Source organism: Callithrix jacchus, chromosome 1, assembly GCF_049354715.1.
Source record: "Callithrix jacchus isolate 240 chromosome 1, calJac240_pri, whole genome shotgun sequence".
Lineage (NCBI taxonomy): Eukaryota > Metazoa > Chordata > Mammalia > Primates > Cebidae > Callithrix > Callithrix jacchus.
In genome coordinates, this window is record NC_133502.1 from 17,066,328 (window position 1) to 17,085,118 (window position 18,791).

General features: G+C 36.9%; 1 protein-coding gene across 11 annotated transcripts in view; it reads right to left on the minus strand.

Moving 5' to 3' along the window:
* Positions 1–18,791, minus strand: part of NALCN (sodium leak channel, non-selective) — a 388,832-nt gene that overhangs the window by 359,597 nt on the left and 10,444 nt on the right. For 7 of the 11 annotated variants that reach the window (XM_078347271.1, XM_054246818.2, XM_054246767.2 and 4 more), the window contains exons 2-3: positions 9,982–10,128; positions 5,837–6,019 (exon numbers count right to left, since the gene is read on the minus strand). In XM_078347271.1, the coding sequence (XP_078203397.1) occupies positions 5,837–6,019; positions 9,982–10,128 (330 nt within the window). Of the gene's footprint in view, positions 1–5,836; positions 6,020–9,981; positions 10,129–12,483; positions 12,550–18,791 lie in introns of all 11 variants that reach the window. The other 4 variants (XM_078347262.1, XM_078347241.1, XM_035293526.3 and 1 more) reach the window with 1 other exon arrangement.

An 18,791-nucleotide genomic window follows, 5' to 3' on the forward strand; every position in this document is an offset into this window, starting at 1 on the left:
CAGCAGTGGAGGGACCCCTCGTACTGACGATACGCGGAGGCTGCTCTACTTAGTGTGCAGGAGAAACTCCCACTTCATGCGAACAAGAAAAACAACCAAAGAAAGGATCCACGATCAAGCCCTTGTAAAAATATTATAGATTAAGATGAATAAAACAATACATTGACCAGGTGTGGTGGCTCACACCTGTAATCCCAGCATTTTGGGAGGCTGTGGCAGGTGGATCACCTGAGGTCAGGAGTTTGAGACCAGCCTGGCCAACTTGGTAAAACCTCATCTCTACTGAAAATACAAAAATTAGCTGGGCATGGTGGTGGGCGTTTGTAGTTCCAGCTACTCGGGAGACTGAGGCAGGAGAATTGTTTGAACTTGGGAGGCGGAGGCTGCAATGAGCCGAGATTGCGCCATTGTACTCCAGTCTGGTGACAGAGAAAGACTCTGTCTCAAAAAGTAATAAAATAATAGTAAAATAAAATAATACATAAATGTATAAATAGAAAATAAATACTTAAGGCAGATGAGACTATATGACAACATGACCAAAAGAAATTTAAACAAATAGAAACCCAAAAGTATCACAAAGCTAGAAATAAGAAATAACAGAAATGAAATCTCAATGATAGGAGACTGAAAAGAAAAAAAACTGTTTGGGAAGGGATAAAAAAGCACTTGAGAAAGAGGAGTGAAGTACAGGGGACACAGGACTGAAGGGACAGTGTCGAAGGAGCTGAAGCAAGGGAAATAGAATGTAGAAAAGATAAAAGCAGAAGGAAACACATGAAAACGAAGGAAATGAAAGACAAAAATATAGATCCTGGTGTAATTAGAATTCACAAGGAATCCTGAAGAACAATGAAATAAAATAAATATCACATGATGAACCTGGCAAAATAGGTTCATAACTGTCAGCAAAAGACAACATACATTCTGCTTTTTTCTTGTAAATTTGTTTAAGTTCTTTGTAGATTCTGGATATTAGCTCTTTGTCAGATGGGTAGATTGCAAAAATTTTTTTCCCATTCTATTGGTTGCCGGTTCACTCTAATGATAGCTTCTTTTGCTGTGCAAAAGCTCTTGAGTTTAATTAGATCCCATTGGTCTATTTTGGTTTTTGTTGCCATTGCTTTTGGTGTTTTAGTCATGAAGTCCTTGCCTGTGCCTATGTCCTGAATGGTATTGCCTAGGATTTTTTTCCAGGGTTTTTGTGGTGTTAGGTCTTATGTTTAAATCTTTAATAGTTCAGGAGTTAATTTTCGCATAAGGTGTAAGGAAGGGGTCCAGTTTCAGCTTTCTGCACATGGCAAACAACCCCATCAAAAAGTGGATGAAGGATATGAACAGACACTTTTCTAAAGAAGACTTTTATGCAGCCAACCAACATATCAAAAAATGCTCATCACTGGTCATTAGAGAAAGGCAAATCAAAACCACACTGAGATACCATCTCACACCAGTTAGAATGGCGATCATTAAAAAATCTGGAGACAACAGATGCTGGAGAGGATGTGGAGAAATAGGAACACTTTTACACTGTTGGTGGGAGTGTAAATTAGTTCAACCATTGTGGAAGACAGTGTGGATCTTCCTCAAGGATCTAGAAACAGAAATACCATTTGACCCAGCAATCCCATTACTGGGTATACACCCAAAGGATTATTAATCATTCTATCATAAAGACACATGCACATGTATGTTCATTGTGGTACTGTTTACAATAGCAAAGACCTGGAACCAACTGAAATGTCCATCAATGCTAGACTGGATAAAGAAAATGTGGCACATATACACCATAGAATACTACGCAGCCACAAAAAATGGATGGGATCATGTCCTTTGCAGGGACATGGAAACCATCACTCTCAGCAAACTGACACAAGAACAGAAAACAAAACACTGCATGTTCTCACTCATAAGTGGGTGTTGAACAATGAGAACATATGGACACAGAGAGGGGAACATCACACACTGGGGCATGTTGGGGGTGGGGGGCTAGGGGAGGGACAGCGGGGAAAGGGGGATTGGGGAGGGATAACATTAGGAGAAATACCTAATGCAGATGATGGGGGTATGGATGCAGCTAACCACCATGACATGTGTATACCTATGTAACAGTCCTGCATGATCCACACATGTACCCCAGAACTTAAAGTGAGCTACTACTTTAACAATAAAGGGGAGGTCTCTTTCCCTATTCAGGAGAAAAGATCAAGTCACTTAGAAGGAACAAGCATTCTCAGTAGCATCATTTTATGCTGCTGGTAAACATTACCCTTCTGGTTGGTATTTTAACCACAAGGCAAGGAAGCAGCAGATTTAAGACTCTCAAGAAATGGAAATGTGAGACAAATACCTTCAAAAGGTTAGAAACAGACCAATGAGGTAAACCAAATAAAGCAAAGAAAGAAACTAGTAAATATAACAGCAAAAAATAATTGTTAAATTAATTAAGCTGATTCTTTTTCAAAAAAAATCAATGAGATGAGTAAATCAATAGGCCAACCTAAAACAAAATGGAACAAAACAAAACAAACAAAAGTGCTACTAGCCAACCTAACAACAATAAGACTCTAATAGAAATTAAAAAATTACAAAATCAGGAGAAAATATTAATCAAACAGAGGAAGTAAATGCTATTACACAAATCTATGTTACCAAATAATGAGGCAAAATAGAGGATAATTTGCTAAGAAAATATACTTTACCAAATAGACCCCAATAGACCAATCAAGTCTGAAACAGACAATTTTGACAGAGCACTGTGACTCACACCTGTAATCCCAGCACTTTGGGAGGCCGAGGTGGAAGGATTGCTTGAGCCCAGAAGTTGGAGACCAGCCTGGGCAACATAGCAAGACCCTCTCTATAAAAAATTTTAAAAATCAGCCACGCATGGTGGCACACACCTGTGGTTGCAGCTACATGGGAGAGTGAGGTAGGAGGATATCCTGAGACCAAAGTTGGATGTTGCAGTGAGCTATGATCACACTACTACTGTACTTCAGTCAGGCAGACAGAGCAAGATCTTGTCACTACTAAAAAATGAACACATAAAAATAAAACTAAATATAAAACAGCAGTTTTCATAGAAGAAATAGGAAATACTGCAAAGGAAGCCCCACAAAAAAGCAAAGGACCAGATGTTTTCACAGGGGATTGACACCAAACTTTTAAAGTGAAAACAATTCTAAGAGTGCTCAGACTATTTTATAGCAAAGGAATTAAGATTTAAAACAAGGAAAATAATAACATATAATAAAACAGCACATTAAAATAGGATAGAAATGTATGTTGACTCAGCTGGGTTTTTTCTTTATATGAATGTAAGGATAACTCAATATTTAAAAATCTCTTCTATTACAAGCACCAAGGAAAAATAGTAATTTGACAAATCAAAAATAATCATTTGACAAATTTAAAAGCTAGTCATGATACAACTCTCAAAATTTGAAATTAATATTTATTCATTTAATCTCATAATGTATACATACTTCAAACCCCAAGTTTTCAGACTAGCTAATGAAGAAACCCTAAAGATGTTCTAGATAAACCAAAAACCAAATAAAAATGTTCACTGCCTCTACTATTTAAAATTTTACCAGCAATGTTATTCAATCCATTTATTTCACTTCAAGTTAGTAAAAGCAATTTAGGGCATAAAAAATAAAAATTAGAAAGAAAAAGATATCTTTCTTTATTTGCATATAATATGATGACATGGAAGCATCAAAAGAATTAGTAGGAAAACTATTATGACTAATCTATTAAGTCATAATAAAAAACTATTATGACTATTTAGTGAAGTGGCAGTATATAATATTAATGTATAGAAACCAACAGCCTTCATTTAAAAAAACAAGTTAGAATATATAATAGAAGTTAAGACCTCATACAGATAACAAAATGTTTAATAAAATACTGAAGCATAAATATTACCAAGAATGTGCAAAATCTATATGAGGAAACCTACAAAGCCCTCATGTATAAAATGCAGACAAAGAAAAGGTTGTCCATGATTTGGACAAGGATTGTATATGGAGCAAATAACCACATACAAAGCCAGTGACAATGGCAAACTGGGAAATAATTGCAACTTATATCACAAAGAGCTGATACTTCTAATACACACAAAATTGCCAAAATTTGAATAAAAGACTTAAAAATGGCTCTTGATACACAAAATCTCATTTAACCTCACTCTCCAAAGGAAAATGCAAATTAAAACTACAGTGGATGACCGTTTCCCACCTTCAGACTGGCAAATATCCAGAAGTCTGACATGTTTTGTGGTGACCATGTGGGAAAGAAGCACCTGTGTGCATTGCTGGTCAAAATACAAAGCAGTTCAGAGGATATGGAATACACAGAAACTAGTAAAGGGCACCATCTGGATGCAATCAGTCAAATCTCCAATATAGAATCTTCCGAAATACAAAAGATGCATGTCTCCCAATGGATCAATGACATAGAAAAATTTTTTGCAGGATGTGAAAGACTAAAACTTAATGGACTTACAGAGACTTAAAGGGGACTTAAGAATGATAACAATCAAATATACTATATAAACGTTTTCTGAGTCTTGATTCAAAGAAACCAACTATTAAAAAAAATTGTGACAATTCAGGAAATATGAATGTGGATTGAGGGTATTAGCCTAAATTAAGGAATTATTGTTAAGTCTTGTTACAAATATTTTATTATATATAAAATATCATTATATATGATAATGGTGTGGTGGTTATATAAAAAAAGAAAATTTTATCAGTCACCAATACAAAAGGAGTTATTTCTGAAATGACTTGGTGTCTCAGATTTGCCTTGAAATGAAACAGAATTAGCTAAATGCTGATAATTGCTGATGTTTAGATATAGGGATTCACCTTACAACTGTAATACAGTTGGGATACATTTTTTAAAGTCCACAACAAAAAGTTAAACATAAACCCAGTAATGCATTGACTGAGATCTCTGTCTTTCAAGAATGACACACAATAAATCATTATAAAAGGGAAGCAATGAAATTGACCAGTAATTATGTGTTATTTATTGTCTCAGTAGATTCTCAAAATCCTTGCACAAAATAATACACTTTCCCACCAAAATTAGCTAACTTGAGATGCTGATATAACCAGCAAATGAAATAACTGGGATCTGAGTCGTCTGTCATTTGTCAAACCCTAAAATCTGCACTGCTATTACTGTTTCCCAAATAGTACAATTTTAAATACTCTAGGGACAGTGTCATCTACATATTTTTAACCTATGTAAAGATTAGTGCTACAGAAGGAAGAGATATCCAATGAAAGAAATTTTCTTTCTTTTCTTTTCCCTTTTAAAAATTTTATATTTATTTTGTTTCCAGAAATTGTTTCCATCTCATGTCCTTTCTTTCATCCTTTTGTATCTTCAAAACACCTCAAGTAAATGACATCTGCTGTGATATTATCATGCTCTAACTCCATCATGTGACTCTGATTCTACACTCCATAAGTCTGCAAATATTAACAAATGTTTCTCTGGGCCAGACCTGGTGCCAGGTCATGGGCTCAGCCCTAGGTGGCATGAATAACGGTACTCTGGACTTCACATACTTATTAGTCGAACCATCTTGTTTCTTCCCAGATAGTTCAAGACTTTGTGCCTTATATTTAACTTTTAAAATAGTCTCATGCAACAATTTCTCCCAATCTCCGGAGTTATGGCTTTTTAAAAAGGACTTCAATATAAATAAGATAAAATGATGTTTAGTTTTACTGCAATGAACATGAAAATATGATTAAATGGACTACGGTTTTTGATGCTTTTAGGTTCTTAGTGTAAATGACATGGAAATGCTCACCTTGACAATGCCCCGGATGTGCATTTTTGCTATCATCTCTGCCGTGTAGAGAAACATCAATAACGTATCCAAAGTGAAGGTCACATACTGAAGTGGAGGATAGTGCTCGAAGGTCACTGGCGTGTTCATACAAACGGAAATGACGCTGATGATAGCACAGATGCGCAGCAAAGAGTGAACCCACTGCAATGATGGTCCAGAGTTACTACATGGCACCATAACCGACATCTCAAACTTGTATTATGAAACATACTAAGTGGAAAACATAATACTGAGGTTAAAGTATTTCACTAATATGGAGGTGAAGAAGAAAACTAACATCTAATGTCTAAAAGTATTTTCACATGTTTTTATATCATTTAATTCTCAAAGAATCTATTTTCCACAAAAACACACTAAGACAGAAAGGTGGAGTCATCTCTGTGGTCATGCGTTATAAACAGCCAAAGTCTAGATGGAGCCTGATCAGCCTTCCCCAAACATGTGATAACTTCCTGGGCATCAGACTACAATATAGAAAGATTCTAGTTCAATTAAAATATGTGTTTGTAATTTAGCCACATACGAACTTGATGTGCTATTACTTTGATTCATTTTTTTACTGTAAGTACCTAGAATTAGAGGCCATACCATATTTACTGTAACTTCCCTAATATCTAGCACAAAGGGACTATCGTAGTAAATCAGAAATGATTTTTAAAGGAATTGATATATAACACATCCCATATGTAAAATTTCCTATTTGCATCTTATATATAGTTTCTTTATATAAAAATACAAAGAAATTTTTTAAAAAAATTGTCTCTTTCTATATTTAAAAATAATAAATAGAATTTTTTTCTTTATTTTGGAGAATATATTTCATGCAAATTTAGACCAGACATCTTTCAGAATTCCACAAAATCACTTTCTGTGTAATCCTAGAGGCAAGTCTGCTGTCTGAAGGTTTTCTTTAACCCCAAAATAAGAAGAAAGAATTAAAGATATGTATGTGTGTGTTCACATGAATAGATATACAAGATATACAATCACTCATACTCAATATTTTATTATGAAAACTAATATCTCATCTCTAGATTGCTTATAAAGAAAAAAAGAAAACGAATATCTTAGGAAAAAAATACTTAACTGCGTCTCCATGCTAAATCTACACAATTACTATTACCAGTTAATCAATTAATACACAATTCTTAAACATAATCCAAATATGTTTTTATTGACTATCTTATATATGAAATCATAATTCTTTAATATTATACTATCTGAAAAAAGTTTAGTTTTATAGTAGATGGATTCTGCAGCTATGCATACTAGCAAGCCCTCAAGACGAAAAACAGAAAAGACTGTCAGAACTTTCAGGAGACTCAGACACTGGCAGCTGACGAGTGGGTTATAATATTTATGTGGCAGTTATAATATTTACATGAAGATATAATACTGCTAATTCCATACCATATAAGCCACTGATGATTCAATTGAATTTAAGTGTTGATATATTTTTCATGCAATTTGGAAGCACTTCAATAAACATCAGTGTGTGAATTTAGCCCCATCTGGACTTTCAACATCAAGAATCTAATTACACAAAAGAGCTTCCAAATATAGGTTCTTCAACAACAAACCTGTTTTGAGTTTGAAGATAGAATTTTAATTAGGTATTAATAATTTTAGCAAGTGCCTCCAAGGCTACATCTTTGATACTACCTTCTTCATAAGTTCTTAGAGAGCTCTTTAATAAGGAAGACCCTAGGAAAAAGATCAGGGAGCTTCATTCTCCATTTATTCAATTCTCTAAGTGTGAATGAAGGCCTACTATGTGTCAGAATGCTGGGCGTGGAGAACAAAATATGGAAGCAACACACTTCTGGCTCCTATTTTGCAGTCCAAGAAGTAAAACATCCATGAATGTATTATATATATATGTATGTATTTTATAAAATATAAACATGTATATATAAAAAACATGTGTATGTACACATACATGTAAATACATGTAGTCTGGAGGGCAGATTAGAGAGAGACAGACTGGGAAGAACAGCAAAGAGTCAATGCAGATTCTGCGTGTAACATGGTTAGGGAAAAGACAAGCTCTACAAGAGGCAAGAGCATGTTATATGATATAACACTATAAAACATGTTCTAGATAAGACATAATATACATATATTTATGATATACTGTCTCATGTATATAACATATACATATTACATATACACATACATGTCATATGCATGTATATATACATATATACATATAATACATATGTACATGTACATGTAATGTGTATATATGTTATACACATATAACATTTATATATGTAATGTGCATATGTTAATACATATACATACATGTGAGTATAATGGGTATATATGTGATATACATACAACATGTTATATGCTTATAGGTATGTATATATACATAAGGCAATATATCCATAAATATATGTATATTATATAAATATAATCTACAATGTATATAATATAAATATATACATAATATAAGACGTATGTACAATATAAAGTGATTTAAAGATAACATATTTATATACAAATATCAAACAATCTAAGTGGAAAGAGAAGAGAGGTTCATTCTGTCTGTGGCAGAAATAAGCCTTTCAGAGGAGGATGCCAGGGGTGACATCTCAGCCAGTCCTAATGGATGAGGAGAATTTGACTCATCAGAGGAGCTGGGAAAGGGTCACTGGGGCCAGGGAGCAGTGCAAGCAAAGGAAAGCATTGTGAATAAGCCAGAGATCCTGGAGGAGTGGGAGGCTGCTGATGGGGTTGGAGTGGACAGTGTGCTGACACAGGAAAGGAGCAGTTGCTGGACAGGCTAGGTCCGGAAAGAAAACCAGGAATGTCATACTAACATATTTTAATTGGCAATGAAGGTAATAGGATGGTTCCATGATTATAAAGCAGAAGAGTCATGTGAATAAAACTAGAAATATGGAAAGAAGGTCGGGTGCGGTGGCTCTGCCTGTAATCCCAACACTTTGGGGGGGCGAGGCAGGCAGATCACAAGGTCAGGAGTTCAAGACCAGGCTGGCCAACATAATGAAACCCTATTTCTACTAAAAATACAAAAATTAGCTGGGTGTGGTAGCACACGCCTCTAGTCCCAGGAGGCTGAGGCAGGGGAATCACTTGAACTCGCGAGGCAGAGGTTGCAGTGAGTAACCTTGAAGTAAGCAACCTTGCCATTGCACTCCAGCCTGGGTGACAGAGTGAGATTCCATTGAAAGAAAGAAGGAAAGAAAGGAAGGAAGGAAAGAAAGGAAGGAAGGAAGGCAGGGAGGGAGGGAGGGAGGGAGAGAGGGAGGGAAGGAAGGAAAAAGGAAATATAGAAAGAAATGTAAGCAGGCTGGGGAAGTAATCTGGAAGGCGGATTAGAGCAGACAGACAGGGAAGGACAGCAAAGAGTCCAGGCAGTTCCTGTGTGTATCATGGTTAAGGGAAAGACAAGCACTGCAACAGGCAACAGGACGTTTCCTTTTGTTTCTTCAGCATCAACCAGGAGATGAGGAAGAAATTGATCCTGCTTGGTTTTGCAGAGCTGACATTCCATGCATGCCTGTCCGGCTTAGCTCTAGTTGCTATGCTCTCTGGCATACAGTCATACCTGGCTGAGCAGTTCTTCCTCTCAAATCCTAATCAACTTAATTAGACAGTGAAAGTGACAAAGTTCTTCAGAGATACCATCCATTATCTTATTGACCTTTTGCTCAAAACTTGCAAATCAGAAAGAGACCTTTAATTCCAAACATGTGCCTGTTGTCTCATGGATTCAGGCGTGTTGATAACAAGTAAACAAAGTTCATTAAGAACAGGTTGCTCATTTTGGACTCCAGCTTTGGATGAGCCTGGAAAGTGGCATCATCACTACACCACGTGACTCTGAGAACAGGGTGCACAGTGTGGGAAGGGGAAGTGCGGGGATTGGACCACTCAGAGCATCTTCCTGTGTGAGTAACTCAGCGGCATCTCCCTATTTCACTGGATTGTTCTCTACCTCCAGACTCTGAAACTCATCCATATTCTACAGCAGCTCAGACATTTTGAAGCCAAAGGTACAGGATATTTGGATTTGTCAATCAAATTTCTCTTACATTCACATGTGCTTCTCCATACTCGAAGAAGAGACTTACTGGTTTGTTAATCCAGAGGATGTCAGCATTGTCTGACAGAGACTCATCAGGACCAAAGTCAGCGACTGGTTGGGCTTCCACCCTGGAGCTCTGCTTCCTTTTGAGCATGCTGAGGTTAGCTTTGGTGAGCAAGCACAAAACCACAGTCTGGGAAAAGAAAAAATTGTATTTGTCATCGAAACCATCTTTGCCCACATCAAAAAATTGAGTTCCCCACATATCTGTGTGTATTTGTAAGGCATACATGTGTTCTACTCCATAGTGTATAATAAACACATGAAAATAGAAACTTTGAAAGGATGAGATAAAATTAACACCAACAGAATCTTGATTTTTTTCTCCCAATGCAATAGATTATTTTATGTACTTCATAAGGAGTTTAGAGACTAGTGATCTAGAAGAGCTAGAGTAAAATAGTTTTACTTTTTAGGACCGACATCGTATTAGGAAAATCTTTTTAGATACATGCTCATATACCTAAAGCTGACTCCACATAGAGGTGCTCTGTGCTAGAACACTGCTGACTAATCCAGGCAAAATCCACAGATGTTCCCCATGATTTTCCCCAGTGTTAAAATAATATGACATTCACAGATATCTCTTACTTCCAACAATAGTACCAAGTTGATATCTCAATTTTGTCCTCCCCAGAGAGGAGGGAGACCAGAAAGAAAAGGGGAAGAACTGCCTGTAAATGGAGACTTTTTTTCTTTTATGAATGCAGCGATTATCTAGATTCTTCCAGCTTCTCTGAAGTAAATTATTCATCAAATTACATTGAGGTGGGAGATGAGATGCCTGCTTACTGCTCACATTTCCACAATTCTGAAACATCTACATTTTGTGACAGATGTCACCTCCCCATGGCCATTGATACTGCCTTACACAAGTCAGCAGTCACTTGAGGGGGCATATTACATGTCAGCCCTCAGGATACAAACAGCAAATAAGTGCAATACAATGTGAGAAGAGTTGTTATAAAGGCAGGTGGTACCTGATGACCCCTGAGTCCACTGTGAGACTGCACATTTGATTAGCACCTGGATTGAATCTTAAAAGGAGGCAAGAAACTAATGACTATGGATATATATCATGTTTGGAACAATTAGCAATGATATTTCATTTGATCTTTACAACAGCCCTAACAAAAAAAAATTAATCTCATCTTCTTACACATGCATTAGTAAAGCCAGCCTCAAGGCAGTTAATAACTTGACCTAGGCCATCCAAGCAAACTTGAAATTTAAAATAAGCTCTGTTTGACTACAAAGCTTAAGGGGTTTAGACTTGACTATGCTGAAGCTGAGGACTACTAGGAAAATTTTTCAAGGCAGGTAACCGAGAAAAAGAGCACTTCAGGCAGTGCACAGCTGTGCCGAGTCAGGAAGATGTAGCACTGCAGTTTTAACACCAGGCTGGTTCACTGGCTCTCCTATCTGGTGCTCCATGGATCTAGAGAAAGAAATTTAATCAAGGACAATGGGTGCCACTTAGTCCTCACCAGAGTATAAGAAAAACAAGAACATGTTTGCAGTGTGTGTGTGTGTGTGTGTGTGTGCACACGCGCGCGCATCTGTGTGTGTGCAGTTGCAGTTTTTACTACGAAAGAGAATAAAACACAGAAACTCAGAACACAGCAGCTCAGAATCCGATTGCCTGTACTGAGCACCTATTTCCATCACTATGTGTGCCTTTATCTATCTGGACAGGTACCTCTGCCTAACCCTCCTGATACAGTCTGGCTATGTACCCACCCAAATTCAATCTTAAATCATAATCCTCACAATCCCCAGGTGTGGAGGGAGGGATTGGATTACAGGGGTGGTTTCCCCCATGATTTTTTTGTGATAGTGAGTTAGTTCTCACAAGATCTGATGGTTTTATAAGTGTTTGACAGGTCCTCCTTCACACATTCTTCCTCTCCCCTCTCTGCTGCTGCCTTGTGAAGAAGGTGTCTGCTTCCCCTTCCACCATGATTGTAAGTTTCCTAAGGCCTCCCCAGCCAAGCAAAATGGAGTCAACTGAACCTCTTTCCTTTATAAATTACCCAGTCTCACATATTTCTTTATAGAAGTGTGAAAACAGACTAATATACCTCCTATTCCCAAAAGAAAACAAGCTAACTGCATTTAAGACATGCTAAGTATTTTTAGGCTGTTATTGCCCTGAATATTGAGTTTGAATATTGGCTTTGCAGTAGGCTGCATTAATTAATTTATTTTATGTAATTGGAACTTGGGACTCTTTGATATCCCATGTAAATATATGCAGAATATTTAAAGTATTTTTTTTCTCTGATTTACTGGTAGTAGGGAAGGAATTCTGGTGGCCTCAATTTGAAATGTCTCTTCAATGACAGTCTCCTATTCCTCCAAAAACTGGGTATCTTTGGACTTTTAGAAATCCTTCAAGGTGACACAGTACAAAGGAGCAAGAAAAAAAGTGGTTTCATCATGCAGTTCAAAGATTATGTAAGGATTTTTATAGATCTGTCCACAATACCTCTTTCGCTGAGCAGTGGAGAAAGGGACATATGAATTCCATGCACTTCTATTATCAATATGTCATCTAAAACAAAATATATTTTTGATTATGGATTTGTTTATCTTGAAAACTACATGCCCAGAATTATTGTTTTTTAAAAATTCCCACTTTGGTCATATCTGACTAAAACAGTGCGATTATAACTGAAAGACATTAGGTGAATGTCACTCACATTCACCTTCACTTTACCTGCTCCCAGGTGCCACTAAATCAAACAGTGCCCAATCAATGATCTAAGCTCCAAAGATAGCTGGCTAATCTACACATGCGTGAAGATAGCCGGCTAATGTACACATGCGTGAAGATAGCCGGCTAATCTACACATGCGTAAAAAGATAGCCGGCTAATCTACACATGCGTGAAGATAGCCGGCTAATCTACACATGCGTAAAAAGATAGCCGGCTAATCTACACATGCGTGAAGATAGCCGGCTAATGTACACATGCGTGAAGATAGCCGGCTAATCTACACATGCATAAAAACTCAACAAGTAGTTCCTGGATCACTAGAAATTTTACTGATTTAATATTATTAAATATTATATAAAGCATTTAACTAGTAAGATAAGTGTGAGTTACAAACACATGAGGAATTCAAAATTAATTTGAGGTGGTTGATTGTAATAATTTTCCTTTACAAACAGAAATACTGTTTTATGCCTTCATTCATGTTGAATCAATATAACTGCATACAACAGACCTATTATTCCTCTGATAAAAGCCAGTAGGGATATTTAAGTATCCTAGGTAAGCTAATTATTTTGATAGGAAATTGCTTCTGTGTATCTTAGCCTTATCACTATTATGTTTTTATAAGCCAATATCTCTTTTTTCTGTTTACCGAAGTGTCCTTCATAAGACAGTACACAAAGTTTGCAACACATGGCTTTCAACAGGTTTTCCACATTTATTAAAAGTAGTTTGCATTTAAATAGTTCAGTATCAGGAGAGAGGCTGCACAGTTACAATGTGTCCGTCGATAAATCTTTTACTTAGAAACTGTTTATAGCAACTCAGGAAATGTTCATTGCTCTTTGAAATGGTTAAGATCCAGTTTTTGCATTCTCTGATGGCAATTTTATTTCTATTGGCATAACTTTCCCTAATTCATTCCAACCCCCTCTTCACCATATTAAAATTAAAACATCCCATTTTCTTTCACTGCAACATGCTTGCAACATGATGGGTCATTTCTTTCCCTTGCAGCTCTCTTGGGTTCAGTATTAAAGTTTTTTGAATCTTCTCCTATCTTCCACATTATGGTTCACAGCATGACCTTCTTGCCTGTCCTCTATGCTTAACCCCTTAAGTGATCACCTGTTCTTACATTTTCCATAACCATCTCTAATTTAGGGAGCTATTGGTGCTGCTTCTCCTGCAGATGTAGGAAGATGGTGCCAACACTATCACGAATGAAGATGCCTGAGAGAGTGATGTAAGCCAGGCATCCTTCTGCTTTTCTCCTTCTTCTCATGTCCCAGACCCTACTGCTTGGAACTCTTCAGGTTCCCCACGTGCAGTGGGAAAGCCCAGCAGGTTCTCCTTGCACCCACTCTCAGCAGTGGATTCTTTTCTTGCTCGTTCATTTCATGTATGCACAATCCCTTTTTCACCTATCCCCATTTCCAGACTCCTTTCTAGGTAGGACATGGACCCTCAGGTCTGGGATGCCTTTCAAAATGTTCCCTCTTTTATATTAAAAAATCAACTTCCAAACACACTGTAGGTCTCTTTAGCGGCCCAGAAAACCTTGAAGTATCTTCTTGTTTCTCATTCACTCATTCATTTATTCATTCATAGAGCAAATATTATGCAGCCACTGTGGCATCAGGCACTGCGGTATGTGCTGGGTATACAGCACTGAACACAAAGGCATTCCTGAAGCTTACCAACTACCTGCTTTATTTAACCTTATGTTCCTAGGACCCTGAGTCCCACCACTTTTTACCTGCACTTCCTTTCATACTCATACCACTTGCTGCACTCATATTCACCATCCTGCAACCTGTACTCAACGAATTCAAATCCTTTATCCCAGCCATGTCCTCTTCGTTATTCAATGCCAATCTCACATCAATCTTTCCTAATTCCCTAACTTAACTCATGAAGACTTTTCATCTATGTGTGTGATAATGGGAAGACTTAATATGTGGGAATAAAGATGTGAGGAGAGAAACATAACAACTTCTATAAAATCAAAGCATCTATTTTATTCTAAAAAGTCACAAAGACAGAAGTCACTGACTTATTTTGAATCATTAGGTATTGTTAAGGTTGTTAATATATCAATACCAACAACTACACTTCTGATAACTTATGTACATAAGCTGTGAGGTCTTTAGGAGTGCAAGTGAAATTGTTTATCTACTGCCCTATTCAAGACACAGGCACACACATACATACTTAATGGTGGGCTTTTATCGCATTGTTTAGCATCCCTAGCATAGTTTGAGAAAAAAATTAAGAAAAGAAAATGTTCAATAAGATTTCCGGGACTCTTCACCTCAAACTCTGAGTTTCATGTTTTTGGGAAATTAGCCATCGTCCCTAGCAGAAATTTCTCATTTCATTACGTTTGCATAATTGTATTGATTTTTTAGCTATCCTGCCCATTATGTTAAGTAATGTGGATTTAGCATTGAGCAAAACATACTTGCTCTTTTCCCTTCATGTTCCTGACATGGAAGACAACATGGTGTATTTAAAGGCAGAGGAGCTGATTATAATTAAAGACAGCCTCTTGTGTGGTGTGCTTTCTCTTCAACCTCCATCTAGTGGTTTTCTTATTCCTTAAGTATCTCACTGCTAGCTCCATACTACCTCCCTAGGCAAGGAATATTGAACAGTGGATTCCCAACATGTTTCTGTGCTGTCGGGCATAATAAGATCCACGCAAAAATCCAGGAGAGCTGACTGGTGTTTTCTTAGACCTCAAATACTTAAACTCTAAATTAAGTTAGAAGAAAGTAATTCTATTTTTATTAACTTTTTATTAACAAAAGCAATACAGGTTTACTGTAGAAAAATTAGAAAAACTATAAAAACAAAACAAGAAAGAAAAATGAAAGCCACCAGGAATTCAACTTCTAGAGGCTCAACCATTTTTGCAAAGAATTTGTTGAGCACATACATTGTGTCTACCACTGAATGAGGGACTGCAGATGAAGTAGTAATCAGTCATGGTCTCTCTTGGAATTTTCCTTAGCTAGGTGGCTTACTCTCCAAGGGGATATGAATTCTATCTCTTTTAGGACTTTCTTTTCCATATGTATTTTTCCATGCATACATTTATTTTAAAATGGCTGCTTACACGTGGTTTTGTAACCAGGTTTTAAAAATCTCGTCATATTCTGTGAACATCTTCCTCTGTCAGTAAATACGTATGTACCGGAAATCCTAACTATATGTAAACACCACCTTCAGACGTCTTCTTGCCCCACAGCTCATTTACATGTGTACATGTGCAAGGCCTCACAGGGTTAACAGATATAAGGACAGCTTTCCAGATTTGGTTCCCAATGTTGAATGTGTATCTGAATAAGGCATTACTCCATGTTTTGAAGACAAATATATTTGATGTTACCAATTTTTTTAAAATGTTGGCATTATATAATTAAGTATTTTATTTTTTAATTTTGATTTTAATTTTTTATTGCATTTTAGGTTTTGCAGTCCATGGTGAAGAACATGCAAGATAGTTGCATAGGTACACATGTGGCAGTATGATTTGCTGCCTTCCTCCCCTTCACCTATATCTGGCATTTCTCCCCGTGCTATCTCTCCCCAACTCCCCACCCCCCGCTGTACCTCCCCTATTCCCCCCAAAAGATCCCAGTGTGTAGTGCTCCCCTCCCTGTGTCCATGTGTTCTCATTGTTCATCACCCACCTATGAGTGAGAATATACGGTATTTCATTTTCTGTTCTTGTGTCAGTTTGCTGAGAATGTTTCAAATATTTTTATTTATTCCTCTTTTCAGTTGCAATAGCCACAGAACTCAAAACAACAAACCGCTAAAATCTACATTTGAACAAGAGATTCCTGCCTTTTCCTTATATACACACTTGCATCTTTGGTTTGACTTCAGCACAACATAACAAAAACTTGAAGACAAAAGTGGGTTCTTATTCCTGATGCCAGAACAGCAAGATGTCCTTATTTCTGTAAAGTTAGACTGTCTATTTTGTTGGCCAAGTTCCCTCTCAGACAGAAGACATGTCCATTCAGAACAAATGAATATAAATTTCATGCCATAGTTTCAATTAGGAAAAGAAATCCCATATTTCTGTCTTATTGTCTGTTATCTGTTATCCAACATCCATCCACCTGCCTCATGCTTTACCATCCCTGCTCACTCCACCAACCCCACTCCCAGGGCACATTTGAGCCTTATAACTTCTGATACCTGCATCTCCCTCTTCCCAGTTGAGTGTCCTCTCTGTGCATCCTGAGTTTCTGAACTTCCCCTCTTTCTCTGAGCCCAGATCATCTGTGTCCTGCCCTCTCACACTCTTCCTCTCCCTCCATGAGGTCACCTCTCATGGCCTCTACAGCCTCTTACATGCACAGAGCACTTTTCAGACCAGAATCCAGTAACTCAGCTGTCTCCCATTTAGGGGCTGCTCAATGACTGAAGGGATTTCAATCATCACAATCATTTAAGGGAAAGTGTTAAAAACAGAGTTTGATGTAAAACTGAATGTTATCTCCCACTCAGAATGCTTTCTCCAAAGGAAAATAACCTTCAGTAGCTCACACACACATGCACACACACATACCCCCTGTGAAAAAGTACTTCGGGATACATGGGAGCTTCCATGGTAAAATGGTGAACTTGTTGGTTGATTTCAACCCAAATTACATTTACTGTCATGCAAAAACAGAGTCCTTCTAACAAAAATGTTGGTTGAGGGCTTATTAGGTGCCAGGCTCTGTTTAAGAATATCATACATTTTCAGGTCAGGTTTGGCAGCTCATACCTGTAATTTTAGGATTTAGAAAAGCTGAGGTGGGTGGATCACTTGAGTCCAGGAGTTCAAGACCAGCCTGGGCAACATGGAGAAAACCCATCTCTACAAAAAATACAAAAAATTAGCTGGGGGTAGTGGCATGCACCTGTAGTCCTGGCTACTCAGGAGTCTGAGGTGGGAAGATCACTTGAGCCTGGGAAGCTGTGGCTGCAGTGAGCCAAGATCATATTACTATACTCCAACCTGGGTGACAGAGTGAGATCCTGTCTCAAAAAAAAAAAAATAAATAAAAATAAAAATAAAAGAAAAGAAAAAAGAAAGAATATGAATTATCTCATTCAATTTTCATAAGAACCATTTTACAGATGAGGAAACTTAGACATAGAGACAAGACAAGACAACGTGCCTTACAGAACTATTGAATCAAAAATTAAGTCTATTACAGAATGGACAGAAAAAGAGAAAATGATTTTTCAATATATTTAAATCATATAGCCTGGTGATTACAAACTCTTGGCATCAATTACTGTTTGTGCAAATAGTACAGACATTTTTCATCTCCTGAAATTGAGTCTATTTTTATTATCTGACTCACTTTATGGTTTTTCTCACCACATACTTTTAAAAATTTCATTTTTATTTTTTTGGCAGAAAATCTTCAAACCTCTCATTAAATCTATCTAAATGGCCCTTTCAGCTTTCTGAAGGTATTATCCATTTATCATTTCTTTTTCCTTGAGGTGAATCCTAGAAATATTCTCTTATACCTTCATCATTTTGTCTCTAAATTTGGTAAATAATGAGAAAAACATATTTACCAACTCTCATTTGAGAATCTCACCTCATGTAGTGAAGAGACAGATTCCTCCACTTCCTAAAGTGACAGATTTCTTCACTTCCTAGAGTTAGTTTTAGTCTCGAAATTTCTTGACCGAATATGCTAAGAATGTGAAAACTAAAAAAAAAAATAGATTCCACCCATGATACATGGCTAAAAGAATGTATGTAATTTTTTTCTGCAGAGATTGTGTGAAAGCAATTAAAAGATATTTATTGAGAAAGTCTTTCTGGCATACCCAAAATCCAAAGCCCAGAACACAGATGTTATGATTTTGTTTTGTAGTATTTTGTTCTTTCAGCAAGAAAAATGCAGAGTAAATCGAAATTATCTATGAAAAGTATATCAAGAGGTGACTATTTATCCAATAAAAAGAACATCTACTCTGTAAGTTTCCAATCATCATGTGTTGGAATACCCTGAAAGGTGGTGAGCACCTTTATGAATACTCTCAGAGGG